The 24,122-nt window shown below is 46.7% G+C and overlaps 6 protein-coding genes across 6 annotated transcripts; 2 read left to right on the forward strand and 4 right to left on the reverse strand.

The window, feature by feature from the left end:
* Window positions 1-2,113: 2,113 nt before the first annotated feature.
* Window positions 2,114-3,007, reverse strand: N7443_009119 (copper acquisition factor BIM1-like domain-containing protein; the record flags this gene model as incomplete). The annotated part of the gene is made up of 3 exons (XM_056889175.1): window positions 2,114-2,628; window positions 2,683-2,754; window positions 2,812-3,007. 3 exons carry the CDS (start codon window positions 3,005-3,007, stop codon window positions 2,114-2,116), a joined length of 783 nt encoding a protein of 260 aa, XP_056738477.1.
* A 1,157-nt stretch (window positions 3,008-4,164) lies between these two features.
* Window positions 4,165-4,816, forward strand: N7443_009120 (uncharacterized protein; the record flags this gene model as incomplete). The annotated part of the gene is made up of 2 exons (XM_056889176.1): window positions 4,165-4,632; window positions 4,697-4,816. The coding sequence occupies 2 exons, from the start codon at window positions 4,165-4,167 to the stop codon at window positions 4,814-4,816; spliced, it is 588 nt and encodes a 195-aa protein (XP_056738478.1).
* A 5,132-nt stretch (window positions 4,817-9,948) lies between these two features.
* N7443_009121 (uncharacterized protein) lies at window positions 9,949-10,269 on the reverse strand (the record flags this gene model as incomplete). Its single annotated transcript, XM_056889177.1, has 1 exon — window positions 9,949-10,269. The coding sequence occupies one exon, from the start codon at window positions 10,267-10,269 to the stop codon at window positions 9,949-9,951; it is 321 nt and encodes a 106-aa protein (XP_056738479.1).
* A 649-nt stretch (window positions 10,270-10,918) lies between these two features.
* Window positions 10,919-12,766, reverse strand: N7443_009122 (uncharacterized protein; the record flags this gene model as incomplete). The annotated part of the gene is made up of 4 exons (XM_056889178.1): window positions 10,919-11,364; window positions 11,424-11,569; window positions 11,618-11,967; window positions 12,035-12,766. 4 exons carry the CDS (start codon window positions 12,764-12,766, stop codon window positions 10,919-10,921), a joined length of 1,674 nt encoding a protein of 557 aa, XP_056738480.1.
* An 828-nt stretch (window positions 12,767-13,594) lies between these two features.
* On the reverse strand, window positions 13,595-14,734 carry N7443_009123 (catabolic 3-dehydroquinase; the record flags this gene model as incomplete). Its single annotated transcript, XM_056889179.1, has 1 exon — window positions 13,595-14,734. One exon carries the CDS (start codon window positions 14,732-14,734, stop codon window positions 13,595-13,597), a length of 1,140 nt encoding a protein of 379 aa, XP_056738481.1.
* Window positions 14,735-15,656: 922 nt separating this feature from the next.
* Window positions 15,657-17,129, forward strand: N7443_009124 (uncharacterized protein; the record flags this gene model as incomplete). Its single annotated transcript, XM_056889180.1, has 4 exons — window positions 15,657-15,833; window positions 15,882-16,378; window positions 16,441-16,837; window positions 16,887-17,129. 4 exons carry the CDS (start codon window positions 15,657-15,659, stop codon window positions 17,127-17,129), a joined length of 1,314 nt encoding a protein of 437 aa, XP_056738482.1.
* Between the last annotated feature and the right edge of the window lie 6,993 nt (window positions 17,130-24,122).

Below are 24,122 nucleotides of genomic sequence, written 5' to 3' on the forward strand. Positions count from 1 at the left end.
GTGGAGTACGCTTCTTGAAGTTAATTTATCCTCGTCTACTCTTCCTTCGACGGTGTTGCGATCTGATATGGTCTGCCAGCAGTGTTGGATGAATGCCCCCCAGCTTCTGTCGCGTACCCTTTGCCCCACGCCGCAGGGTGGAGTATGTACCCGATCTCCGAGTGCGGTTGATATGGTGCAACCCTACCACGCCGATCATCATCTTCTCGTTGCTATTTCTATCCTTGAAGAGTGCGTAGTTGCCACTGTCGTGTTGGTTCTCTGGTACAAGTCCTGAAAGCCAGTGGTGAGTCTGTCTTCTGGTTTCCAAGGTTCCTTTTGAACTATTGAATCAGTTGTTATCTTCTCTGGGATGTATCGTGGACCTCGCGTCTGACTTATGCCCAGTGTGTCGCTTCTGGGGTTGGCCAGATCCTGTGGGATCCGTCCCGGTGGCACAGGCCGATCGGATCGAGTCGTAGACGGGCCGTCTCCATTTGACTTGCTGCCTGAAATAAATCATAAAGGAGAACTCAAGAAGCATTCAGGGGGAAATGTGAAATTAACGTACCTGTCTGTCTTAGGTAGGTGATCTCCGCGGTGACTCGTTTGGGCTTTGATTCACTAGGAACTATATATTGATACGCCCTTAAGAAGCCACGGCGACTACTAAAGTGAGATTTGCACCTGAGATAAAAGGACACATACGACAAGATATTTTTTCAGGGATTCGGGATGTCTATAGTTGACAACATAGATAGGAACGCTCAAGCAATATATGAGGCAAAGCGGCGATTGAATGATGGAATTAAGGTATTGCCAGGAACAAATGAATAGTGTCAATAAGCAGGAAGCTAGGATGAGAATGCCCACTCAGCATGAAGGTTAAGGTGTCTGGCGCAGGACTTTAATGAGTTCTGAGTGTAGACCATCATCCATAACCTTAACTATCCCCTTGATGGGGCAAGAGGACATAATCTGACCTTTGCACAAGTAGGCTACTAGGGGTTGTCTCACTCTCCACGGTCTAATTTGAATGAAAATGAATAGGTTTATTTTATATTAACTTAGAAGCTAATATAACGGTAGTCTAGGCTCTGCGATATATAACTGCAAAGCGATTGACCCAATTGTCTTGGGGCATCTTCTCGAGTTGTGAACAAGGGGCCCAAGACAAAAGAGTCCTACCATGTCCGAATTCCGATATTGCATCAGCACCAAGCGAGTAGAATCAAATCCTGAGCAGATCAAGTGGGTTAGTGATCGTTCACGAAAGAAAGCCAACATGACAGAAAATTTTTCAAGCTACTCAGAGACCCGTCTTGAAACGTTATGGTGTGTCAAGTTTCTCCAAAGATGTTCAGAGGCAAAATGGAAAATATGGGTATCATCACTGGAGCTGCGATAGGATCACGAGGGTTTGAAGGGAGACGGGGGCTCCTTACCTGAACCAGTCGGAGCGGTCCCGCCGGTGGGGGGTGGCGTGAACCGCCACGGAAGTATTCTCCTTTGTTTTATACTCGCTTCACGTCGCGATATTTTGTTCCTGGATTCGGTAAAATCTATTCCAGGAGAAGCAAAAGCATCAACGGAGGCTCGGATCGCAAGTTGTTAATAAGGAGGGCGTGCGGGGTAGAAAAACGAATCGCTAATGTCAGCTTCAGGGCAAGTGAAGAGAAACATCACTAGAAAGTGATTTTCCTGACATTGTGGCTGTTTCTCTTAATCTCGAGGATGTTGGGTAACTGAAAACCTTTCTCCTGAGAATTTTAGTTATAATGCAGTGCAAGGGCCCTTAGGGCCTGCCCTACCCCTGTTTTCACCGTTTTCAATCTGAGAGCGGAGAATGTCGTCATAGACCGTCCACGCGACGCGGCGGAGAATGTTCGGCTTTGTTCGGCTTACTGATATTTCGCTCATTGGAAAGACAATAGAAAGCCAAGAGCCATCTTTTTCTGATGAGAAATAGATTTTGGGTCGCATATTCAAAACACAAGATTGATACAGAGCAATCTATCTAAGTTCATGTTTGAACTTGTCTCTGCTGAGAAAGAATCAATTGTCCCCATCTGACATATCACATTGCAAATCGTTACACTGCATCACAAAATGTCACCAAGCATAGACCAAATGCTTAGACCGCCGTAGACTGGCCGGATATAGTCTTTTGAACCTGATTACCATTCCAATCGCTCATCCTAACCGCGACCACCTTGTCCCGCTGAACCTTCCGCTGGTGACGGCTCCACAACAGGAACAGGCCAGCAGCAATGATGGCGGCGCCTGCCACAGATCCGACCACAATGCCCGCAATCTGTCCACCAGATAATCCCCCAGAAGAAGACTTCGAAGAGGAGCTCGTGCTCGTGCTCGTGCTTGAGCTGGATGCGGTCGACTCACTGACATTAAAGCACAGCACGTTGGTAGTAAAAGATGCTAACGGAACGTATTTGATATCGGCACAGGCGTAGTAAGTGCTGTTCGTGTCCGTGTCAAAAGTGGATAGGTAAGATAGCTGCAGTGTAGCGTTGGCGCCGGAGGTGATGTTGGATGGTGGGTTGGGCACTGCGTAGCATGCGTGACCGGGTTCTAGTTCAGGGAAGTTGCTCGATGAGACGAGGGTCACAAAGTCCTTGTTTGAGGTCGGGTCTGTTGGTTGTTAGAGTGAGTATTGGATTGCTGTTTTGTGTGAGCTGCACTTACTATCGTGGTAAGAAATAGCTAGGTTGACATTGTAGGACTCATCCTGCAGAACAAGAGACACCTCACCATTCGCTAGAAAGGGTTAACATTCGCCACCTCAAGATACCCTTTGACATGTAGTTAACTCACTCAGAGGAAATTCTGTTCGATTTGTTACCCCGGCAGAGGAACCGCAGGGCGCAGTATTATCCTGCACAGCTCCCCAAAGCCGATCCGATGGCCAGAGGAAAGCCGCAGGTCCCATATCAGTAGCATCATCAGCGGCATTGACATTGGAGAAACACAGACTGGCAAGAGCCAGGAGGGCTGAGAAACGCCGCATCATGGCTAAGTCGGTGGTATAGGGGTCAGAAAAACTTGAATAGGATTGCACTGGTTGCAAGCAGAGGAGAAGGATTGGTGATGGGACTATATAGTGAGATTCAGAAAAAATAACTACGAGGGTATGCTGTTCTCCGACGGACAGACCATATCGGCAGGACGTACCGAGTCACCCGCGTGGCAGTCCATACAAAAAGGTGGAGCTGGCCCAAGATTTCCCAGCGAAGATTAAACCGCCTGTTCGAACTCACATTACTTAGTCACCACAATGAGTCTTCTAGTGGATATACGATGGTACTAATTCTACAGCAGAACCCAAAAAGGGAAATGAAAGCGGCCCAAGACAGAACGGCGTGGGAGATTCATGGTAGCGGCGGACGGGAAACATATTAATTGGTGGTAAACACCCGGTATTAAGCTGTTGGAAGCTCTAGCATCGCTTTAGCCACATGCTCTAGCAGAGTTTGATCAGACGTGGTGACCGGAAGATGACCGGAAGGCGATGCGCCGGGGTGGAGAGATTAGATTGATAAGATCAAGTGGTTCGTGATTCGCGATCCCAGCCCCTCTTCTCGCTACCATTAACTGTCGGTCGGTTCCGAATGAAACCCAAGAAAGTGACCGGAGAAGATTCCTTGGCGCTATGTGATTTATCTCCGAGCTTGGCGGAGTTCGGTTCCTGTTTAGTGTCGTGTGAAAAGAAGTATCGATCGTCACTAGACACGATTCCTCTCGGTCAGTGCCCGTGTTTTTGAAGACCAAAAAGACTTACGGGGAGCTCGTGAGCATGAGAGTTTAAAAACTTTGTTTCAATCATTTTACTCTTGATCTTCGTCGAGCCCGGAAGAAAACGCGCCATATGCTCGTATGATGCCTGAATCGGGTGGGGGCTTAAATGACAGCCATGACGGAACAAGAGGCTAGCCTTAAGCCACACTTGTGGAGACACATAGAGCCTTGGCCGGGCAAAGTACCTAGCTCTAACTTCGAAAGTCAAACCGGAGGAAGCGGTAACGGCATAATTTGGCGAAAGCTCCGGCCCGCTCCAAGACTGCTATAAAATGCGTCGCATAGCTCAGCGACGGTCTTTTAACCTCACAGCGGCCATTACGAACAAAAAATATTCTTGTAATATTCTTATTTTTCTTCACTTCACTCAAGATGACTCCTTTCTATATTCCCACGACGGCGCTTCTCGCCCTGGTGGCTTCCTCTGCATTCGCCACTCAATCGCCAAACTTGCTTCAAGTGCGCGAAGACATTGAACCAGGATCTCCCCTTTACAATTGCCATGAAGCCTGTGGTGAGTTTAAAATAACAACGCAAATTGTGCCCACCCAAGAACAGACCACTAAGTCTTTGCAATTAGGCGAGGTCATCCTTATGTCAGAGACTGCCAATTACTGCGACAACTCAACCTTCACATCCTATCTCGAATCCTGCTTGGAATGTGCCAAGACATATGATATCTGGAAGTATTATGGCACCGAAGTAAAGTCAGCGGCCAGCAATTGCAGTGACGATGCTACCCCCAGCCCATCTTCCGCTACCACGGGAGCGGCCGCCACTACCACTGCGAGTGGTAACAGCTCTTCCAAAGCAAGCTCTAGCACTATTACAACTACCACGGTATGTACTTGACCGATTCATAGTTTTTGAAAGGAGCGCAATTAGCTAATTTGAGGTGTTACAGGGGACTGTTTCGGGTACGGCAGCAACTGCAGACAGCACTAACGGAGCTATCTCGTATGTTCGACAGAATGCGGCTCTTCCGTTGATCATGGGGGGCTTGGCCTGGGCATTGACGGCATAAGTTGTTGTGAGTCATGGAAGGTCCGTTCAAGCGGACTTAGTTGGTTGAAGGTCTAAAGCTGTAGTGTGTTCAATTTAGTGGATGAATTGGTAGAAGGATTCCATGCTAGATCGCATATACTGGATAATGTCTGGCACTTTTTGATTTCCCTTTCCGTTTTAGTGCTCACCCCTTGCCGCTTTTTGCTCACTGGGTAAAATGGAGCACGCCCCTGAGCACAGATGATTAACCCGCCTATGACGAGATTTTCGACCCCTCACTTGCCTAAGGTATTCTAGACAGCACTCAGAAAATACCTCATCCTAACTAAATGAAGTTTGATAGACTTCCTAGGAGCTTTCAGTCTCGAAGATTACGATTCCTCAACTCCCAGTACCACGGGTCATTCACTTAAGACCTTTTCCGCCGGTGCCCCTGCGGAATCGGTAACCTCGCATTCCTCGGAAGGGGAGGAATATAAGCAAGGCTTAGGCTCGCAGAGTCCCCTATCGCAGCCCCCTTCGGAGCTAACAAGTCCGTCACCGACACAGTTGGCTGAGGATATGGACGATAATGGGCCGGCTGAGTCTAGTGAAATATGGACGGCTTTCCTAGAGATCACTTCTCAACAAAGAGGCCAAATTCAGCGCACAGGTGATCGTCTTCTCCTCGATGATCTCGCTGCGTTTCTGGAAAATTACTTTGGGGCTTGGAAAGTCTCTGGCTTCTGGAACGGGCCAGTCTGGAACACCGCCGCATCTTCAAAGTCTTCCCCGGGACAGGATCGAGCTGGGCTTATGACCTATTTACTCGATTTGCAAAATGACAACAACGCATATGACGTGAAACTCCGCATCGCAAGGGTTTCTCTGTTCCTATTTTTCGAACGAGAAATTATATGCGAGCGTCAACGGGGCATAGCGAACACTGCTTTAAAAAGAAACGCTGTCAGTAAGTTATGCAACTCGAGAGGCCTTGGAATAGCTGAGAAGAGAAAACTCCACAAATCATTCCACAATGAAAAGAAAATCGGCGAGTATTGGTGGTGGTATGTTTCTTTCTTCGGCCCCAGCTTCCTCCTGCGATGCAGCAAGGAAGCGGGTAAGAAGATATCAGTCACAGTTTCTCTTTCATTCCCTCTACAGCCTGACTGACCGAATATAGAAACCAGAGCCGCTTCCCGTTGGACGCTGTGATTGCATATGTACTGCAGGAGAATCCGCAAACTGTAAAACCTTACGTCGCACTGGATGCGGCGGTCGTTCATTTGTTAATAACGGGAAAGTTTCCTGAAAAATTTGCATAGCAGGAAGTTAAAACCTGGGCGGAATCTACCCCTGCGGAATCCGCTATCTTCCCGGCTTGGCGACTTTTCAGTACTGAAGCAGTTGCAGATGAGGCCGTATCTTGCCTTCACAGTTGGGCCAACAACTTTAAAAATCGCTTGCTAACTTTTTGACCGATGCTAAAGTTTCACTTAATTGGTTTTTTTCCCACTACCTCTTCCCTCCCCCGTCAGCGTTGCTTCCTTGTAAAACTCCTTTCAAATAAAAGATAGATGCAGTATAACGTATTTCCCAAGCGGGTCGCCACCCCAAGCGGGTCGCCACCCCATTAATTTTCGCGTCCCCATGTATCTCTCTGCCAGTTTAATCACCCACTATGCTACCAATTCGTTCTAAATCAAAGCAAGATTCTATCGAACAAGAGGGTAGGATCGAGCTAGCAATTCAGGCTATTCAGAACAAAACGATCTCTTCTACTTCGGCCGCTGCGCGTACGTATGGCATACCGCGATCCACGCTACGCGACCGCGTCAATGGCCGCCTTTCGCAGACTACTATCCACGCCAACAGTCATAAATTGACTCAATTAGAAGAGGATACGCTTACTAAGTGGATTCTTTCTATGGATGACCGCGGTGCAGCCCCTAGGCCTAGTATGGTACGCGAAATGGCTGATTTACTGCTTGCATCGCGGGGTACCGACCGTGTTGGCAAGAACTGGCCTGGAAACTATATCAGCCGTACACCATCTATCCAAACCCGCTTTTCACGTCGGTATAACTATAAGCGGGCTGAACAAGAAGATCCACGGATCCTTCGTGGGTGGTTTCGGCTTGTGGAAGATACTATTACGCGCTATGGTATCCTACCTGATGATATCTACAACTTCGATGAAACAGGCTTTGCAATGGGACTAGTTTCTACCGCAAAGGTAGTCACCAGAGCTGAATACTATGGCCGTAGATCTGTTCTACAGCTAGGTAATCGTGAATGGGTGACTGCAGTAGAAATAGTTAATGCTTTAGGCTGGGTATTGCCGCCATTGATTATATTTAAAGGCAAACGCTATCTAGCATCATGGTTCTACGATACGCCTACCGACTGGCGCCTCGAGGTCAGCCCAAATGGGTGGACATCCGATGAAATTACCCTTCGATGGCTTCAAATGCTATTTATTCCATTGACCGCAAGCCATACGCGTGGTCGGTATAGGCTATTAATCCTTGATGGTCATGGAAGCCACCTTACGCCTGAATTCGATCATTTATGCGCTGAAAACGACGTTATACCTATATGCATGCCACCGCATAGCTCGCATCTATTACAGCCATTAGATGTAGGCTGTTTCGCAGTTCTAAAGCGATCATACAGTCGCTTAATAGACCAACAGACGCGTATGGGAATCAACCATATCGACAAGCTTGATTTCCTTGAAGCATACCCACAAGCACGCGCAGACGCATATCAGGCTAAGACTATTCAGAATGCATTTAAAGCGACTGGTTTAGTCCCATTAGATGCGGAACCAGTGCTATCAAAGCTAAATATTCAGCTTCGGTCACCGACACCTATCATTGAACGACCCACAAGCAAATCAAGCATTTATTGCCCTGAAACACCAACGACAATCGTACAGCTATCGAAACATGCAAAATCAGCTAGAAAGCTATTGAAATATCGGTCGAAAAGCCCACCAACGCCTACCAAACAGGTCATCAATCAGGCATATAAGGCCTGCGAGCAGGTGATGAAAAGTATGCTTCTGTTAGAGAAAGAAATCAAGGATTTGCGGGCTACCAATAAGAAGCAACTACGAAAAAAGAAGCTACCTAAGAAACAGATAGAGAGGTCTGAGGGTATGTTTGTTCATGAAGCCCATGGGCAAGGCATTGGTGTGCAAGGGGATAGAGAAGGTGATGGGGTAGGCTCTACAATACCCACACAGACGGCTTCGGTGCCCGGTGCCAGCACCAACAGACGGCAATATAAATGCAGTGTATGCGGAAAGCCTGGCCATAGGGCTAATAGATGTCCAGATAGGGGTTGAATTGAATACGAAGGCGTTATGGTTATTTAAATGCTTCATGAATATAGAATTAAATGGTTGGGTGGCGACCCGCTTGGGGTGGCGACCCGCTTGGGGTGGCGACCCGCTTGGGAAATACGTTCCAGTCGTTCGATTGCAAGCTTCTCTTGTCTACAAGTACTATTACCAGGAAGCAATGGGACAAAGTTTGGAAAAAGGACAGTTATCTGGACAAATTCCGACTTCCATGCGGTTCAATTAAGTCCTCAGCACAGCTGACGGTCCCGGGAGGATGCCCGCTATGACCCACCCGGTCTGATAGAAGACCATCATTGTCAACGAGGTCTGCCAAAAACTCCACGTTCTCAAAGCTCCCTAGCTAATCAGCAAGGAACTGTGTCCGTGTGGGGCTGTAGGAAAGCCCTGCGCTGATCTGGGAACATAATACCTAGCTCCAGGAACATATTCGACGGTCCTACATGTGACGCTTGGCCCAATTCAGACACTACTAACGGATATTACGTGAGATAGCCGCCTCTTTTACATATGAACCTCGCTCTCGAGTCGCATTTGAGACGATCGGTGCTCTAGGATTGTAGGAACAGCCGAGTGGTGGTACAGTCGATAGCGAAATCTGCTTCCACCCTGATGACTGCTTTTCTTTTCTCGGGCCCCACTGCCAAGGCCTTAGCGCAGATCATCTATTGATCGGGGTACAGTAAGTTGAGGGCCAGTGTGCCATGCCCGTGTACGGTAATGTATCTACTCCGTAATATTACACCTTCCGCTCTGAATTTTAGATGGTCAAGCTTGATCGTTGTGGTAACCGGTATTTTCCGGTGGCCCTCAACTTAGTGTGGTCTGGCCATTACAAGATCTGTGCTAGGGACTTGGCAGTGGGGCCCGAGAAAAGAAAAGCAGTCATCAGGGTGGAAGCAGATTTCGCAATTGACTGTAAGAGCAAGTCATCGACGCGCTCTATAGTAAAGCTTGAGGGGATGGATTATTAGCAGATGGAATCAAAGGCAGTGGGAGAGTAAAGATTTATGCACCCTGGCTGATCCGTTCTCTGTCAAGTGGCATGACTGAATATCGGTTGCCATGGAAACATAACAGACAAGAGTCACGTTATTGGATATTGGCTCAGGACAGTTTTGTAAAGAGCTGGGTGAAAAAATTTCGCTGGTAGACTTTGGGGGGTGGCAGGGTATTAGGGAATGCACGGACATCAGACCAGGTGGGGACAAATAAGCCAATAACATCTAATAAACACCGTCCTTCCTTTGCTGCTAACGTGGTGATCAAGTAAATTTCCTCGAACGAGTAAAACATTCACCGAGAGCTTCCTTGACGTTTGACATGCGCATAAAGGACAAGGACCGTGAGCACTAAAACAGCCTTTAACAAATGTTGACTTCCTATTTACTCACCGTTTATCGAGTTCGTCGTGTGCAATGGTCAACACACGTCCAGGATAAACCAACCCACCCGATTTCCACAATAACATTTCTTGAAGGGCATCCGTTTCCTCACCCTACCAAGCCGAGAGCTCGGACGTGTTGAATCGAGCTCCAACGCCATCGAAAATGAGCGGCTCATCAATTTTTCAACGCCGCCGCACTTAGTTGCGTTTGCCTATCTTGTTCTGGTCTGAACACAACTAGCTGTCTTTCTGATTAACCTACGATATGCCGAGCCGGAGAGCTATTCGATCATTGCTCCTAGGATCATGCTCACGGCCTCTGGGAGCTAAATGTCCTCCAGGAACTGTATCTATCACTCCTGGGAGCGAGACATCGTTCCTGGGCTCTCTACCTTGGATCCTGGAGCCACATCTGTCTCTAGGATCCACCAAGCCCGTCGCTAGGAACACCAACCCCGTCTCCAGGACCACCAACCCGGCCCCAGGATCCACCAACCCCGTCTCCAGGACCACCAATCCCGTCGCCAGGAACCACCAAGACCGTATCTAGGATCCACCATGGTCGTCGCCGGGAACCACGAACCCCGGCCCCAGGATCCATCAACCCCGGCCCAAGACCACCAAAGCCCGTCTCCAGGACCACCAATCTCGTCGCCAGGATCCACCAGCAGACCAACGAGCGGAGAGTCAGCCGAGACGGCTCCGGCGGAACGTTCTTCCAGCAATCAACAATGGACATCCGGTATATGGTTTCTCCGATCCTTGCTACAACGGGTACCCAGTCAATAATATCATGCAAGACGAGGGTGAACTATCCCGGTGGACTTCGCCTTACCAGCTTACTCACCTCTTAGCTCCAGTATATTTGTTCGTCGAGCATTAGAATGGTTTGGTCTTTGATGCGATTGAATCTAAATTCGACTCAGTCAGTAAATTCATAAACATGGTCCCCTTCAGAATCGGTAGCAGCCACGGCCCACACCTCACTCTCCAATAAGTCATTTACTCCCAATATGTTGTATCATCTCGCTATAGAAGTAGCTGAAGAGCAAGCTTACCCGTCTCCTCGTATGGCTGATTTGCCAAGTATGCCTCAGGCCACAGAAGGAGTCTGAGCGACGAAAGCTGACTCTCCACTACATAGTCAAGATAGACGTTTCAATAAGTAGATACATTTTTCAACCTTCCGCCACATGACACCCGACACCACTAGTACATTGTCAACTCAGATCAGACTCATATCCAGTCATCATAGAAACGACCATAGACGAGATCAACCGAGAATGAAAGAAATGGTATGAGGATCGAGAACGATGCTTGCAAATCTGTCGAAGGATCGGGTATAAACAGAGTCTTGAACATTCTAATTTGGCATAAATATCCAATCTTTAAACCTCTGTCTGTTTATCAGGACATCCATTTTGACTTGAATGCTCTACCATCCTCCCATCTAAAGTCCGCGTTTTCTCCTGGGCCTTCTCTATCACATCACCCTTGAGCACTGTATCGACGACAAAGAAATTACCGGCAAAGCAGAGACACATTAGAGGAATGAGTATGATAAAGACAACGCGAAACCCTTTCATTTCCGCATCGAGAATTTGAGAGCGGTACTCCTCGGTACTAACGTCGCTGGTACTCCAGTTTCCATCCAGAACTTCTGACAGAAGGTCCGAAGGAATGGTACCGCGCAAATTCCATTGTATAGCAGTGTTCTGTACCGCAGTTGAAATGGCAACGCCGAAGACAGATCCCAGAGACCGTAACAAATTTCGAGTGGAAGTCGCAACTGCACGATCCTCTGGTCTGGAGAGAGCTTGCACGGCTACAAGTCCTAGGTATTATATGGTCAACAAACTTGGGTTGTCGAAAATGGTAACAAGAAGAGGTTACCCGGTTGATGAACGAAGCCGACTCCAACACCTTCAATTGCAAGGACCACAACATAGATTGCGACGTGAGTATGTTGGGTGAATAGTAGATGGAGACCTGCTGCGAGTGTCCAAAGAAGAAATCCTGCACGCAGAACTGGTGAATACCTAAGGAATCAGGTTAGTGCAGTGTGGAATAGGAATGATATCTGGTACCTCGCAAATCGACTCATCAAAGGCCCCGACGCGGCACCAGCAAGACTTTGCGCCAACACGTATGGTAAAATCAAGGTGGCACTCTCCAGAGGGGAATAACCACGAATTTTTTGAAAGTACAGCGGCATGAAATACTGTGTTGCCTGCCAGACATAGTCGTGGAGTGCACCAGAGATCAACATAATGGTTAGAGACCGCTTTCGGAATAGGCGTAATGGCATGAGTGGGATCTTTGCAAGTAGACCCTCGTTGAAGACAAATAGAACAATAAATACGCCCCCAAGGGTGAGTAGCGCAATAATCAAAGAACTGTGCCAAGACCATATACTCCCACCGGAGTTAATTGGAATCTGTCCAAATCGATTATCAGTCATGTACCGGTCAATGAAAATTGCCAATCAAATCATAGAATCATACCAGCAGCAGAATAATCCCCGTAACAGAAGCACCAACTCCAAACCAATCAATCTTCTTCACCTTTTCCCGCCAGCTACCAACCACTGGCTTCAAAGGCAAAAGAAACACGAGCACCACCGCACACACCAAAGCAAGAATGGAGGGAACCCAAAACACCCACCTCCAACCATCCTCACCCCTCTGTACAAGACTGGCAGCAACAAATGGCCCTGTTAGGGCACCTAAACCAATAGCAATACTCACCATACCCTGATACTTCCCACGCTCCTTCAAGCTAACCAGATCACTAACAATAATGGCAACCAACGAACTAATCCCACCGGCCCCAATTCCACTAAGTGCACGCGTGATATATAGCCAAAGAGCGCTCCGCGCCCAGCCGGAAAGAAGATCGCCCAAGAAGATACATCCCACAGATGCGAGTAGTACGGGTTTGCGTCCAGCGATGTCAGATATGCGGCCATATAGTGGTTGGAAGACTGTCTGTCCGAGTAGAAAGGCAGTGCCCGCCCATGTGATTGTCGTTCCTGCTGAAAGGGCTGTTGAGATAGTTGGGAGAGCTGTTGTAGTTGAATTCATGTCAAGATAGGATATGAAATAGCAGGCGCAGAGGCAGAGATAGGCTGCGATTAGATTGGGGAAGGAGAGGCGTTGGGTTTGATCGTGGAGATCAGAATTCTCCATGGAGAACCCGCTTGGGTGAGCTTTAAGGCTGGGAGTTTCTGGAGTCATTGTTGGGCTTGTTCGTAGGGTCATGGAGACAGACTTTTCATCAAGTTAGATTGTTGATAGTAGTACTGAATCTCTTGTTTCGAATTTGGCCGGCTCTTATTTTTGGTAAGGTAAAGTGAAAGATCTTACTTTGGGTAAAAGAAACTTTTGATCAGCAAGAGCACGGTACTCGGAAGCTTTGAAGTGAGAGCAGGAATTAAAGAAATGGCGAGTTCCCGGGGATTATTGACTCACCCCGCGGTACTTCCAAATGTGGCAACCCGCATCAGCAGCGCGGACATTATGTGATTTTTTTGGAAGGTGATCAGACGACCTTTTTCTAAAAGCTCATTGAAATGACGCCATCCATCAAAGGTACTGAATGACACAATATCGGTACTTCCGAAAACCAAAAAGATTATTTCTCTTGAGGAAGGTGATCCGATCTATCCGCGAGATCAAGGTTGTTCAACGCCACAGTCGGTAACAAAGCTTCAAAGTCACTTTATAGTAGATAACATAATTTACCATACGATCTCCGCCGCGAATCTTCACTTGCACGATTTCTGGCCCCAGTTGCACCACTGGAAACCCCAATGCAATGCTGGAAGTTTACATTTGATGAAATAAATGTGAAAATCAAGCTAGAATCACAACACAGCACCACAATCTCATCACTGACGCTTAATTTTCCGCGCGTACAGACGTACTTGTTAAGAATAAAAAGTTTGTTAGGTGAACTGGAACGAAGGAAACGTGAAAAGGAACTTCATGGATGGTTAATATCTCCTATAAAGCAATATCATTCAAAGCATTGACATTTGAAGGTAAAGTGAAAGAATAGATAGACTAGACCGTCGCTAGCTGAAGGGCATTGATCTGCAACAAAGTTTTCACAGGAATGATTCGCTCGTCAGCTTCGCAACCAGACTTTTCGCCAAAAGCCAGCTCTTCAACAGCAGCCCTCATGTTCTCGATGGCACGCTTGTGGGCAATTACCAAATACTGCCTCGCCTCCTCATCCTTCTCATCACCCCAATAATCTCTCTCAAGCAAAGTTCGTAGTAGATAAGCGTAGTTCCGGGCTTTAAGAGAGGCTCTCGCATTCTCATTGTTGGCAAAGAGCCCTGGAATAATTGCCAACAAGTGATCCGAAACATTCTGAACGGCTCTGATCTTAGCCCGCATCAAATGGTTGGCATATATGATAATGTTGGCTCCAGCATCGACCAAACTAGCCCGTGTTGTGCTGGAATAGGTAGTCGGCACCACTACCAGAGGAGTAATTGGATCCCTGTCACGAAATCGTTCTAGGAATGCCAGAACCTCGAAGGGACTGGAGCTTTTGCTGTGGATCATGATTGCATCAGCACCCGCCTCAGTATACACGGCAGCACGTGCTAGAGCATCCTGTAGTGACGATTGAACAGAGGCCTCCTCTTCCGCGGCGTCATCCTTCGCAATACGGACGTTGAAGGATTCAATCCTTGCTGTGACTAGCAATTCCCTGCCAAGCGTGGCAGATCGAAATGCCTGAATGACTTTCGCAAATTCATGCGGGTCTGCCTGATCTTGAGACCCAATTGCTTTGAGAAGAGAATTGACTTTTTTGCCAGGTTCTTCTAAGGTCTTGTCTTCGACGATCACCATTGAAACTCCAATGGTTGTCAGCACAGCAACCAAAGCGGGAATATCGGCTACATCACCGCCACTATCAGCGTCGAAGGCAGCACATAGGGAACGATCATGTTTAGTATGTAGCTTGATGCTCCCAGCCTCCAGGATAGCACGACGGAGGGGCGAAATGATCTCCGTATCAGGGATGCCAAGATGAGTCGTTTGAGTGAGGCCGCTGATCCAGACACCTTGAAAAGACTGGCCGCTTTCACCCACGGTATCACGAATCAACTCAGTAGAGAATTGGTCATGGCTTTCAAGGAGACGGACTGGGCCCTTCTGAGCAAGAAATGATTTGATGGAAGTGTACATAATTCGGATGTTTACTTTGATCGGATGTTGAGCAAAGTTCAAGCTTTTTCCTTGTGGACAATGGGGATAGAGTTGATAGTAAGATCTTGAATACGTACAGAGACAGAAGGGCGGGATGGCATGTTTACTAGATATCTGGGGCCCCCGAGATTCGGATTTAACTTCCAATGCATAGTACTTTTGGAGAACATTGATTGCGGAATCTCGGATGGCTCTCCAAGGATTCAGCTACCTAGCCTGCATTATCAATAGCCATTTTAGTACAGTGGTACGTATTCTTTACGGAGAGGGACTGGATACGAAAAAACCCCCTGTCGCGGTCTTGCATATTAAGTGTGTGTTAGCCACACGAAGGACTTGAGCACGCGACATACTTCCAACATTTGCAGATCATGACACCTTGACCTTGAGTAGAACATGTTTAGAAAGACATGCATGGAGTCGTATCGTAGTTCAAGTCTAGACCTGTTCTAGTGACCTGCTGAGTATCATTTATAATATTTCGATACTCCTTATATGAGGGATTTTTTGCAAGTGTGTTAGCCAAACCAGGGATTTGAGCACGCGACATACTTCCAACATCTGCAGATCATGACACCGTGACCTTGAGTAGAACATTCTTAGAAAGACATGCATGGAGTCGCATCGTAGTTTAAGTCTAGACCTGCTGAGTATCATTTATAATATTCCCGATACTTTTTATATGAGGGATTTTTGCAATTACATCATCAAGAAATGACTATGTCGCAATAAAAATTTGCAGACTCGAAATTAGAACTTGATGAAGTGTCCTGGGAGTAAATTGATGTTCTCTTGTGTGGAGGACCAATATATATTTGCACCCGAAACTCTGTCTGGTTTTTTAATCAAACACTTTATCCGTCAAAGTATCGTCAAGTCACTCCTAAGTTCCAATACTACTATGGAACCTGCTGCCACTTCTTATGGTTTTTCAAACCTCGAGGCCATTCCGCTTGACCCGCATTATGCCCTCAAAGAGGCTTTTGCTGATGATCCCTCGGCCAAGAAAGTGATTCTTGGTTCGGGCATCTACCGAGATGGAAACTCAGAGCCTTGGGTATTGCCTTCAATCGAAGAAGTAAGTCTGCAGATTCGGCTGTGAGTATTTATGTCACTGACTCAAAAGAGGAAGGCTGAAAAGGAGGTCGACGAACACAAGAGTTCCGCTCGCTATGAGTACCTCCCCATATCTGGATATGCGCCATTTGTCACTGTGGCACGAGATTTGTTGTTTGGTCGTTATGGCGCTAAGGCGGATCACTTCGTGTCTTTACAAACGATATCCGGAACAGGGGCTAACTCACTGGGGGCACAATTTTTATCCAAGTCTTTGAGGCCATCGGCTGTATGGTTATCTAACCCAAGCTGGGTAAACCACTCCAATATCTGGGGCCTCGTGGGCGTCAAGGTCAAATACTACCCCTATTGGGATGCTCAAAAGAAGACTTTGGATTTTGACAGCATGGTCAAAAAGTTGGAGACAGAAACTGTTTCAGGAGACGTGATCTTATTACATGCCTGCGCTCATAACCCGACTGGAGTTGACCCGACCAAAGAACAATGGGCAAAAATTGCGGACATCTGTGAAAGCCGAGGCTTGTTTCCATTCTTCGACAGTGCATAGTAAGTCTACCTAAACTTTAACACCATCCTTTCAAGAACGAGTACTCATGAAACATCGAAAGCCAAGGATTTGCCTCCGGAGATCTGGACGAGGACGCATGGGCATTAAGACATTTTGTGTCCCGGGGAACTCTAGAGTTGGTGGCAGCTCAGTCATTTTCCAAGAATATGGGCCTTTACGGCGAGAGGGTTGGAGCCTTGCATCTCCTAACTAGTTCTCCAGAAGCAGCTGCGAAAGCAAAGGGACATCTGTGCCAACTTCAGCGAGGGCAAATTTCGCAGCCACCCAGGCGAGGAGCACATTTGGCCACAGCTATTCTCACAAATCAAGTATTATTCCAGAAATGGCTCATCGACCTCCATGAAATGAGCTCAAGAATCAAGAGTATGCGACAAGCATTGTATGAAGAATTGGTTTCTCTGGGAACACCCGGAAAGTGGGAACACATCATTTCCCAGGTTAGATACTAGCTGAAGACAATTGGAAACAAATACTAACGGTAATTAGATCGGAATGTTTTCTTATACCGGTCTGAGCTCCGTACAGGTAGAGACCATTCAATCAGAGAGTCATGTTTATATTCTGAAATCCGGACGAATCTCGGTTCCTGGTTGTGAGTTTTCATTTGAAGGTGGTATGTTTGAAGGTGGTATGACTTACGATTCTGACATTGAAAATTCAGTGAATGCAGCAAATGTCAAGCATGTGGCTAAGGGAATAGATACAGCAGTAAGAAGACACCCGGTCTAGCAGGCCTACCCACCCATATTGCCCCGCTCAAGATTTGGAGGTAAGGTGAAGATCAGTGGAGCCAGATGGAGATATGGCAATTGAAGTTGAATGCCAAGTCCAGACTAAACCCCACACCCTCAAGGATGAAAGGGCATCAATATTGAAGAATTCAGCAGCGTGGTCTATGGCCACCATAAGGATTTTGATCGACTTTTCTGCACTTAGTAGAAGCATAAAGCAAAAAATCAATTAGAAGTTTTATTGCCTTAAATCGCAAGACATAAAAACTGGACTTGAATTGATCGGATCATATTCGCTCACATAGATAAGGTGTTCTATTATTTAGCTTTATCTGTAATGCAATGCACATTAATGTACACATGAAAATTTTGGATCATGCAAGTACACCTATGAAGATTTCCCACTTGTGTGGATTTACTCAAGTTCATCCAGCACATGAGTAAACCAACATGATATGCAACATGATCTATGTGGGATTTCCACATAAAATCCACTTAACTTATCTGGACAATGAAGGTATTTTCGGTCAAATCACAATCTCTTGTTAGACAGATCATAAACAAATAGCTGCATTTCGACCTCGTCCGGTGTTTATGCGCCGTAAGAAAACCCCAAAGCGGCGGTGACGTAGCTACCACAGTAGTTTATTCAAATTCAGCTTTACCTCAGCTATGCAGATGATCCTAAAAAATTTGATTCCACTATCTTCTACGGAATGTTGATACGGGCACGAAGGGGCCGTAGATGGACCGGCCCGCGATTCGAGCCGAAGGTGGAAACAATAACGGGTAAAAATATAATCCGAAATGGTAGCAGCTATTTTTGGATGTCTCCGGCAAATCAAGGGGGCCCATTGACTTGGCCTTAGCTTACTAATGACCACTTTACGCACATTGAATCGAAGTAAATATCCATTTCTGCACCTTGGAGAAGGACAGAATCATCGTAATCTCATAAAAATATTTTTAGAAAAAATTCTAGTACATGAACAGCCTCGTATCTAGCGAGCTTCTATTGCTTGGAGTTATCGGCTACCAGATTTGGAGTCGGATAGTATGAGCTCTAATCAGTTAGCTTTTATCGTGTAACAACGTCATAACTAGGCGTACCAGATGTGAAGCAAGAAAGGCCCAAAAGCCCGAAGGGTCTGCTGACAGAATATGGACCTGGCCCGTCTCCCCCATGCGAATCCCCACGCATACATCGGCGTTGCATATCTTGCTGTATTCGTATGCCTTTTTCATCATATTTGCTCTGCGGCGACATTGCTTTTGACGCGCCAACTTTCTCATCGGGGAATGATTGGTTTTTTTTTGATTGTGACCATTGCTAGCGATCGTCTGTGAAGAGATAATATGAGGTAGGAGGTGGAAGTGAAATATGTATATATATAATTTACGAAAAAGTTCCATATTTGGACATGAGATTCAAGAACGCCGAGACGACCCTTTCTTTTCTAACCAGGACACCAAATGGGTGTGAAAGATTAGTTTCCGCATCACTTTTAACGTTCATGTCTCTTGAGTGTTCAGGTCCCCTTTCATGTGCTTCCAATACCCTTTTCGATGTGTGAAGAAACGACGCTGTTCTCAAGATGCTCGACCAACCGGTCAGCTCACCGTTTTTTAGTCTACAGTGCCGACCGTTATTGCCTTCCATATTGGAAGACAAAGGCCCAAAGCTCACCGTTCAGGAAATTTGGAATAATCACTGTGGGTCGAATCATGTATCTAGAACATAGTAGTTGTATGCTGGATATCGTCATATCGCCAAAAGTGAGCGGTCAGCGTAAATAAAACCTACCTACTGAAATGGGATAGGAAGCTCGAGGCAGCACGGTCGGTACGTGCAGGTCGAATGGGACAGAAGGATGAGGGTAAACCACACCCCAACTAGGGGTAACTGCTGGCACTCTCTCGAATAGGCTGGAACTCGTGTAATTGATCTCTGGGTGTTGCTAAAGATGCTGAATGTTATAAGGCTCCCTTCCAAATTAACGTGGTCGGTAAGCGAGCTGCGCATGTAAGCCAGCTGCGCACCCCAAAACACATAGTAAAAGTGATAAATTACATCAGAATATCTCAACAACGACAGATTATTTCAAAGCCGTATTGAAGTCTGAAGTTCTTTACAGTATATCTAGTAAGTTGATAAGGCTAAGAATTATTTATCCATAGCGTAATTGGGAGATATTGTTCTTGGTTGCTTTGTTTAGTGTATTTTTTGGTAATAAGATAAACTAACCTGTTTATTATACTTAGACTAATAGATGTTTCTTGTTTCACTATTAAAAATTAGTGTACCAATAATTAAGTAAGAATAACTCGTGCTTGTTGTTATAGCATCTAGCATTTACTGTGTGTTTTGGGGTGCGCAGCTGGCTTACATGCGCAGCTCGCTTACCGACCACGTTAGGCCAACTTCCTTACATAATCCCTATACTGGTGGCTCTTGACGGAGCGGTGGCTCTAAATGGAGTGATGGCTCTTATCGGAGCGGTGGGCTCTCGTCAGAGCGGTGGCTCTCATCGGAGTGATGGCTCGTATCGGACTGCTGGCGGGTGGACCAAGTTTTGATTGGCTCGCCGTTGCTACGTGCTCCGCTATAGAGTGCCCTGTTTCTAGGAACCAAGTGCGTAATTCTAGGAGCCAAAAAGTTCCTGAAACCTACTGTTACGATCCTAGAGTAATGAATCCCCAAGTGGTAATGGCCTCTCATCAGAGTGGTGTGGCTCTTGCCGGAGTGGTGGCTCTTGCCGGTGTGGTGGCTCTGAACGGAGCGGCTGAACGGAGCGGTGGCTCAGGGTCTAATGTTATCTTTTGTCAAAGGTTTTTCGCCATTGTGACCGCGATCTCGGTTAGTTTCATCTTGAAGAAATAATGTCGGTAAAGATCGAGCAAAAAAGTAGCTTAAGTGTCTGGTCAAAGATTGTCATTTCCTGCCTGGGTTTCCTGACGACGGTCTTGGTAGATCCTGGGGCCGGGTTGGTGTTACTGGAGACAGCTCGAGTAGTTCCTGGCGACGATTTTGGAGCCTCTAGTCCTCTGGGAATTGTGGTTAAGCTTCCCAGGATGCACGTAGATCGTGCGGGAGAACTCCACAGGGCCAAGATGATCCAAGAACCACTAGTATTACTTCGGTAGACTACTGAAAGGTGGGCAAGGGCTAGAGCAGAGAGACTCGCTCTTACCTCGTGTACCTAGAGCATAGGGGGCTATCTCTAGGATCGTCTGCAATGTCCCTTGGATCGATATCAAGGCTAGCTCTATTGACCCCAGGAACGTCTAAGTCGGCCCTGGGAGCTTTGTTGCCCCTGGGACCTCCATGACAGTTCCCAGAGGCAACCACAGGTCCTCCGGGATCGAATAGAGTGTCTCTAAGATCGTTAATTCCTGATTGTTTCAAAGAAGAGAAACATTGGCCGCTTCGCGGGTTCACGGTTTCTATGTCTTGCGGTCTCCTAAGCCCCACTTTGACATAAGCAATTACCACGGGATATAGACAGTTGCAATATGCTGTCTAGCGGAGCAAAGCTAATTCGAGCTTCACTTTCTTGCCTGGTCCATCTCCAAGACACGTTGGAATATCAGCGTACGTTCGAGATCGAGCCAGAGCAATGACGTCACTCGACCTTACTGGTGGATGATCGGTGCGGCTCTGTGGAGATTCAGGAATCCAATCAAAATAGACCATACCCCCTCCAGAATATGAACATACAAGGGCTTTAATATTGAACAAGACAACTGTGCGGTCTACCATTACAGTACGACCAATCTCTCAAGGATTGCTCTAGTGGAGAGCAAATATTCAACACTAACGCAGTCCAACTCAAACACTACCAGTTCGGAACACAGATGCTTCGGCGAAACAGACCGTCGAAGTCAGCATGTCAAAAGATGAAGTATACAATCTATTGTACCTTAGAGACCTGCACGTGGCTTTAATTAAGATTGGTAAACGGTGGTCAACGGTGGAACGAGATAGTCAATACGTCAGGGAAATTTTGAGGCGTATGATGAGAAGTAAGTTAGCTCTAATTTTCGAGGTTAATGGATCGTGGGAAAGCTGAGGAGACATATCTCCGTTCAGAATAAGGTTTAGACCGCCGTGGAAATGTTAGCATGTGTATATCGTGGGTGAGGATAAGGTATACGTAGACATTGACATGGCCCATGGGCCGGAACTTTTGTCCATGGACGGGCCGGCTTATTCTGTCCATGGACGGGCCGGCCCATGGGCCTCTTGGCGGCCCACGATACTAAGAGACATAATTTATGCAATTTATACAGTATTTTAGGTATTCGAGCCGTAAGATTCTAGATAATAAAGTCTTTAATTAACCTTAAAAGATAAGATAAAAAAGAGCCAAAAGAATGTATTATTTACTAATTTCGAACCCATCATAGATCTTTGGTACCTTCCTTGCCCTTCCAGAGTGACGTGTTTGACTCATTAAGGGTATACCACTATTATCTTCACTTTCTTCACTCTCATGATCAGTTAAAACACTATTTCGTCTCTTCCCTACCCGTATAGATACCCTCGCTTCCCTGTCACCTTCCTTAGTGTCACTAATAGGATCAATACCTTCCATACTAGCTGAAATCTGCTCATTTTCACCCTCTTTAGGGACCTTAAGGATCCGGGCTAGTTCAAGCTGTTTATCTTCTATCTCAAATTAGGTAAGGTATGAATATATTATGATATCCTGGATTGTTATTACGTTTAGACGGCCTCTGCGGTAGTGACAGATATCCCTTGCTAAATTGAATAGTCTTTCTACCCCTGCGCCAGTTGTAGGAATAGAGAAGATATCGCGGGCTACCCTTGTAAGGGTAGGGTATTCAGTAGTCTTCCGCACAACCCAATCTAACCCGGACCCAACCCGGACCTAACCCAGTCCGGGTTGGGTTTTGGGTCAGATTTCCTGACCCAACAATGGGTCCGGGTCAGGATGGGTAACCTAGTATTGGGTCCGGGGCCCCAAGTTAGGTTACAAATATTACAAACACGCTAAGACCCGTGACTACATAAATTGTGCATTTCTAGGTTGTAATATTGAGTATTTCTATTATAAGCTATACTTTTTACAAATGCGTTAAGTGGATATCCGCAGTATAGATTTCTAACGGCTATCAGAAATCTATGCTTTCTGCTACCTAGAAACTGTTCATATCCATACTACAATTTTTGACGGCCGTCAGAATTGTCGGCTTCGGCTTCTTACGAGGTCTAGTAACGATAAGAGCTTAGATAACTCAGTTACCCTACTGAATAATAAACTAATAGTACTTAAATAGATCATTATCTCGACTCTTCCGCTTCCGTCCCGACGCATATACCTAGGTATTATTCTTTGGTAGTGGTAGCTAGGATTAGTCGATAGCATACTGTCGGCCGTGAAGGGAGGCGGATACCACGAAGCTTTTCGTGGCGCGGGGTACGCTTTTGTAGATGCTTCCCCACCACGGACCGTTTACTACCCGACCAAGGAAGGCTTGATCGGATAAAGATGGAAAAGAATAAGATAGAGTGCAAAGGGCTTATGCACTCTAAATGAATACAATCCACAATCCTCAAACAAAGGACTAAGAAGAAGGTCTTTCTAAGCAGATAGAAAGGGATAGTAGAATATTTGAAGAGAGTGAAAGGTCTGTCATTTCTACTTGGTGTGTCGCGCGTATTTATAGACAGAAAGTGGTCAAAGTCACATGCTTTATATCAGATAAACAGAATAGAATCAGGGAAGGAAATGTGATAGAACTGATGGCGTTATGAGGGATATGTCATCGATCTGATGGGGTAAAGAGGGGTAAGCGGTTTGGAGGGGTAAATCATGTTCGCATTTCTTTTCTTCTTCTTCTTCTTCTTCTTATGTTGAATAAGAGGATACCTTCACCTAATGTAGCATTGGTCCAAATTCCAACAGGAACTCACCTTATAATGCCGCATCGACCTAGGTCAGGCGAGTGTGCGGTATTTTCGCTATTGGCTCGTATTACGATTGTATGCTATCGAGATTCACCGATTAGGTGAGGATAGGCCGGAGGGGCCGACGATAACGAAAACTGCGAGGCCAAGGCGTCTGGGAGCAAGTGGTCAAGAGTAGATCTACGACGCCAAGGGCTATACACTGTAACTTCTGATAGGGCGTTAGATGGGGCGGAAGAAGCGGAGCACGAAGCGTCGAACAAGGCAACCGGGGAGACTTCGCAACCAGCGAAGTCAGGGGGGAAAACAGAGACCTTCAGGCCTCACTAGCGGAAGGCAACCGAGATAGCTTTGTAGCAAGATCCACGGTGAATCGTTTGGGAGGTGAATCGTTTGGGAAAGAAAAAAAAGGGAATTAACGCGTAACCACACAACAACAACCACGCGATGTCAAGCATTCAATACGATGGAGGACTGGATCACCTCAGTGTTTCAGCTCCTAGGCGACTGGATAGAGCGACATCTCCGGCGAAATGAAAGGGGCAGTGCATCAGGCTGAAAGTCAATGCGCAAGTGACAGTGGGGGCCGAGAAAGAAGGGGGTTAGGGGGAAAGAAGGGGGAAAGAGAAGGGAAAGTGCGTCGACAAAGAGGAGGAGAGGGCGAAGGGCCTTTTATAGATGGACGGCTGATGGGGAGGGCGGTAAAAGCGGCGTGGGCAGGCACTAAACCCGAACGGGGGCCGGGGGAGGACGCCATGCCCGAACGGGAAGGGGGGACGGCGGAGACGGGCAGGCGGTCGGGGGCGGCCGATCAGCGGTGCAATGAGCGCCGTTTCTGGCGGCCCGCTCACCGTGTCCTCGTATGCTCTTTTTGTCCTTTTCCCTAGATATAAGGATTAATTCAAGTCTTACGTGCTTCGCTCAATTAAGCTAAACTAAAAATGGCCCCTTCTACGCTAAGCTTAAGCTAGTGTGCCCGTTCTTCTTAATTAATTACCACCCCGACATAGACTAATGATAGTTCTAGTTCGGGGACCCAGCAGGCTCTAGGTGAAGTGT

Source organism: Penicillium atrosanguineum (genome assembly GCF_028827265.1).
Source record: "Penicillium atrosanguineum strain IBT 20685 chromosome Unknown utg000007l_segment0_segment0, whole genome shotgun sequence".
Classification (NCBI taxonomy): Eukaryota; Fungi; Ascomycota; class Eurotiomycetes; order Eurotiales; family Aspergillaceae; genus Penicillium; species Penicillium atrosanguineum.